Genomic DNA, 5,000 nt, shown 5'->3' with positions numbered 1-5,000 from the left:
GCAGGAGCGTTACCAGAGACTCCAGCAGCGTCGGAATATCCGGATGAGTAGCCAGCCGACATCCCGGGAGGTCTCCCCGACACCACGTCGCCTACCGGGTGGTTCCAATCCGGATGTACGTGAAGCTGTACAGATGATGGTCACAGAGGTAACCATGTTTGACCAGATCATGGAGAAAATCAACTCTCTAGTCAGTGAAATACGGGATTACAAGGAGCAGAATGATGCCCGGCTGCAGTGCCATGAAGAAGCCCTTAGACAACACGTGCAGGTTGATACTCGACCTCAGAGGCTAGATGCAGAGCAGCCAGCGGACCGTAACCTCAATCATTCACAAGAGGACCAACTAGAACAAGAGGGTCAGATTCAGCAGCTCCGTCGCCAGCTCGAGGAATGCAACAAGCAGTTGGAGGAGGCCCGCCAACAACTAGAGGGATCGAGCACTGCACCTTCATCCATGGAAAGTGCCCGCGACCAGGAAATTCAGCAGCTCCGTCATCAGCTTGAGGTACGGAACAGAGAGCTGATAGAGGCCCGCCACCAACTACAGAGGTCAAGTGTTGTACCTACCTCCATGGAACGTGCCCGAGACCAAGAAATTCAGGAGCTTCGTCGCCAACTCCAACAGCAGGACCACGAGCTAGCAGAGGTCCGCCGCCTTGCTCCCACAGTACAGCATATTGTGGCTCGGTGTCAAGACCACCATCATCAGTCTCCTGCCGTCAATGGAAGCCGCTCTCCTCCTCGGCCTCTTCCTCGGAGCCGTCCCCACACCCCAGTAACAGAGCAGCAGCCATATCCAATACGGCAACACACATATGACCCACATTCATCCTTGCCGCAGCAGTTCCAGCGCAGTTCTTCACCTCAGCATCACCAACCAGAACATCCCTCGTCTCAGGCGTCCAGCATGCCTTTCTCATATGTTTTCACGAAGGAGACCATCCCTCACTTTAAGGGAGATACATCTGCCTCACAGCCCCTCAAAAAGAACCAGGCCATAGAGAGTTGGATTCGGACAATTGAGAACATCGTGAAGCCAGCCACATCAGAGATGTTCATTCAGGCAGCACAAGCTAACTGCAGAGGACCTGCCGAACTGATCAGAAATTCCCCTCTTTTTGACTCCATCACAGAGTGGGACACATTTAAAGCAGCTCTCCAAAGTAAGTTTCGAGGTACCTACACCTCCTCCGATTTCTAGAAGGTTCTCTATGGCATCCGCATGACACCAAGCCAAGCACCAATGGACTTCTTTTTGCAGTTAGAGGGGCATGTTTACCAGGGATACAGGGATCACCGGGAAGCAATTGGTGACCCATCAGAACTAGTGAAGAGGGTCTTCTTAAGTGGCATCCCTGCATGGCTCCAAGACTTCCTCTCTGTAAAAGAAGATGGTAGCCCAACCCAGATAGCCGAAACAGCACAGCGTATCTGGAATTCACACAATGGCATCAGGCATAGTGATATGTCGCCAAAAGAAGAGAATCCCTACCACCCCAACCGTTCTCCATGGGGTTGGGATTTGTATGCCATGCCCGTGGCTGCTGAGCGTTCCAGCCTGTCACCTCGTCGCCAATCACCTGTCCAGGAGAGGTGGTGTGAGCACCATCGGGTAAGGACCCATGATACATCCGAGTGCAGAGCCAGGGCTGAGATCCTTGATCCACATTCTCCAAGACGACGATGCTACCATTGCAGAGGTCCAGGTCACTTAGTGAGAGATTGCCCCTTTAGTGAGCGCCAGGGTGACCAAGCTCCTGGGACCACTGGCAGGTTTGAACCAAGGAGCATCTCACATGGGGAGGAAACTTGTCGAGAAGGGAACAGCTGTGACAGGGCTTACCGGACGACCAGTTGCGGCACTCAATGTTAATGGTTCTACAGTACCTTGCTTTCTCGATACAGGATCTGAAGTGACAATTGTCAAGCCCCAAGCCCTTAAGCGGATTGATCCTGATGACCACCTGCACCGGAGGAGGACTACGAGTAGTCTGCGAGGCGTGTCTGGCCGGCCAATTGACACCTTGAGTGTCAACTGTTACTGTGTGTGATGTAAGGTTTCCTGGAGACATCCTCTTGGGTATAGACTTTTTACGAAGAACCACATTCAGCCTTTCCTCTGACTCTCAGGATGATTGTGCCTGCCTGACTTTAGAAGGCCAGGAGTTTTTAGTGAATTATACTGATACTCAATCCCTGCAGCTGAGTTTAGTGAGTGTGACCGCACCAGAAACTATAGAAAATGCTGAAGTAAGCCACTCTTCACCTCGCTTACCACCGCCTGACACACCTACTGCTGTGCACCTTTACCGAACGACGAAGCTTCCACCACACAGCCCCTAATGATGGGGACATGTTGTTTACGCCTCGGGTGTCAGCTGTGTGCATATCGCCTTGTGTGCTCTTTGCTGTATCTGGACGTCGATGCCCAGTGTGGGCAGTCAACAACACTGCCAGGCCAGTCCGACTAACCTAAGGAACGTGCTTGGGGATGGTAGCTGCAGTCGAGGCTGTTTTTATGGCAGGAACCACATCCTCCGAGCCTTCAGAACCTTCCAGTGCCAGCAATACCTGCAACCCTGCTTGTCTTGATCTGCCAGAGGACCACATAGATGAGGATTTCCAGTGGGAAGAGGACCAGTTTGACAGAACCTTTGGGGTAGAGGATTTTGGATATGGTAGTATTGTCACTGATGCTGCTGATGATCTCCCACCATCACAAGCCCTTGCTGCAATTGAAGCTGCTAATATTCCAGATTACCCATTGTCCTTGGATACTGAATACCAGATGCCCAAGCTGGGGCACTTGGAAGATGATCAGCGCAGGGAGTTGCAGACTCTCTTATGTACCTACAATGTCCTTTTTGATGGAGGTGAGGATGCTGTGGGCCATATCCCAGGCATTCAGCACAGGATTGACACAGGTCAAGCAACACCTGTATGTACCCGCCAGTGGCGTCTCCCGCAGGCAACTCGACAAACTATACGCAAGCAGTGTGATGCCATGCTTAAGAACGGTGTCATTGAGTCCTCAACTTCACCATGGTTGAGCCCTGTTGTCCTGGTGAAGAAGAAAGATGGATCACTTAGGTTTTGTGTGGATTATAGGAACTTGAATGCAGTAACAACAGCAGACACATTTCCTCTGCCAAGGATTGACGAGCTTCTTGATGAATTAGGCCCCTCTGACACGTTTACCACTCTTGATGCAAGGGCAGCTTATTGGAGTGTTGAGGTTCATCCCGAGGACCGCCCCAAGACAGCATTTAGTGATGGATATCGGCTTTTTCAATTTCGGAGACTACCTTTCGGCCTTAGTACTGCGCCTACCACTTTCCAGAGGACGATGAATATTGTCCTGTCATCTGTCCTGGGACACCACACCTTGGCGTATTTGGATGATGTGGTTATTTACTCTAGGGGCTTTCCACAGCATTTGAAAGATCTAGAAGAAACCCTGAGTCTACTGGCAGCAGCTGGGTTGAAGCTGAATATGGAAAAGTGCAAGTTTGCTGCAACCACAATAAACTTTTTGGGATTCACTATATCTCCCGAAGGTGTATTGCCCGATCAAGACAAGGTTGCAGCTATTTTAGCAACACCTGCACCTCGATCCATTAAAGAAGTTCGTCGATTTTTGGGTGCAACAGGTTTTTTCAGGAAACACATAGAGGGGTATGCAACCAGTGCAGCTCCACTCCACCTCCTCTTGAAAAAAGGCCAGAGTTGGAAGTGGGACAAAGACCAGCAACAGGCATTTGAAGATCTGAAAAGGTGTCTGGCATCGGCTCCAGTTCTTCGACTGCCAGACTTCATGCAACCCTTTGAGCTACACACAGATGCAAGTAGTATTGCCTTGGGAGCAGCTTTAATTCAGCGAGATCACGACGGTGCACCACACGCTATTGCTTACTACAGTAGAAAACTGCGAGACCCTGAAACTCGTTACCCACCCATTGACTGTGAGGCACTAGCAGTTGTTGAGGGTGTTAGGGTCTTTGATTCGTACTTATATGGACGCAAGTTTATCATTTACACAGACCATCGCCCTCTTGTATACATCTTCAAACACCGGACGAAATCACCGCGGATGACCAGATACTCTCATGATCTGTCCTATTATGACTTTGAGATCCGGTACAAAGAAGGTCCCACGAACTACGTCCCTGATTTGCTATCACGACAGATTGCTGCCATAGATGTTCGACAACTGTCTCACAAGAGCTTGCCCTGGAGCAAAGCCAGGATCCTGCACTTCAAGATCTCCTGTCCTATCTGAGTGATGGCACTGTACCCAAGAAAAAGCCTCCAGTCTCCCTCTCAGACTTTGAAATGAAAGATGGGGTCTTGTACCGACTGTTGCACCTGCCAGATAAAATTGTGTACCAGCTGTGTGTTCCAGAAAAGCTGCGAGACTCGGCAATGAAAGCAGCTCATACACCACCTCTAGCAATGCATCCTGGTATCCATAGGACGTACGAGAATCTACGCAACATGTTCTATTGGCCCAACATGCTACGTGATGTACGCCGTTATGTGGAACATTGCCTTGTGTGCCAGCAATCAAGAGGCATTGCCCAACGTGTTCCAATGGCTGACACACCTCTAGCTCTTTATCCACTGGAACGAGTATCATTGGACATTCTTGACCTGTGCCAGGCCCCTATGAGATGGGCATTGACTGTTTTAGACTCCATAATATAACAGCTTCCAGGGTACATCAGGCTTTCCTGGACCACTGGATAATATATTTTGGCCCACCTCGTGTTATCCAGACTGATAATGGCTGGCAGTTCACTTCTAACCTGTTTGCTGAGCTAGTGGACTTGTTACGAGCTTCACATCACTTTACCATCCGCTATCACCCCCAGGCTAATGGACTTGTGGACCGCACAAACCGTGTTGTCAAGGCAGCTCTACGATCAGTAGTAGGGGATCGACCTAGAGACTGGCACAAGTATGTACCTGAATTGCGACTTGCCCTTAATTCTGCAATA

General features: G+C 50.1%; 2 protein-coding genes across 2 annotated transcripts in view; both read left to right on the top strand.

Moving 5' to 3' along the window:
* The first annotated feature begins 1,534 nt into the window (after positions 1 to 1,534).
* LOC119595331 lies at positions 1,535 to 1,940 on the top strand. The gene has a single exon (XM_037944484.1). It carries the CDS (start codon positions 1,535 to 1,537, stop codon positions 1,874 to 1,876), a length of 342 nt encoding a protein of 113 aa, XP_037800412.1. The 3' UTR covers positions 1,877 to 1,940.
* A 2,395-nt stretch (positions 1,941 to 4,335) lies between these two features.
* The window catches only part of LOC119595303 (uncharacterized protein K02A2.6-like), a 1,151-nt gene continuing 486 nt past the window's right edge, over positions 4,336 to 5,000 (top strand). The window contains exons 1-2 of the mRNA XM_037944458.1: positions 4,336 to 4,677; positions 4,728 to 5,000. The exon at positions 4,728 to 5,000 is cut by the window's right edge and continues 486 nt beyond it. Coding sequence (XP_037800386.1) covers positions 4,336 to 4,677; positions 4,728 to 5,000 — 615 coding nt within the window. The remainder of the gene's footprint in view (positions 4,678 to 4,727) is intronic.

The sequence above is a fragment of the Penaeus monodon genome, chromosome 35 (assembly GCF_015228065.2).
Source record: "Penaeus monodon isolate SGIC_2016 chromosome 35, NSTDA_Pmon_1, whole genome shotgun sequence".
NCBI classification, from domain to species: Eukaryota; Metazoa; Arthropoda; class Malacostraca; order Decapoda; family Penaeidae; genus Penaeus; species Penaeus monodon.
The sequence above is the reverse complement of the archived record's forward strand: the minus strand, read 5'-3'. Positions and strand labels throughout refer to the sequence as shown.

Bases quoted from the DNA above. Each gene is read 5' to 3' on its own strand.
- LOC119595331 (XM_037944484.1), top strand. From the start codon at position 1,535: ATGCCCGTGGCTGCTGAGCGTTCCAGCCTGTCACCTCGTCGCCAATCA.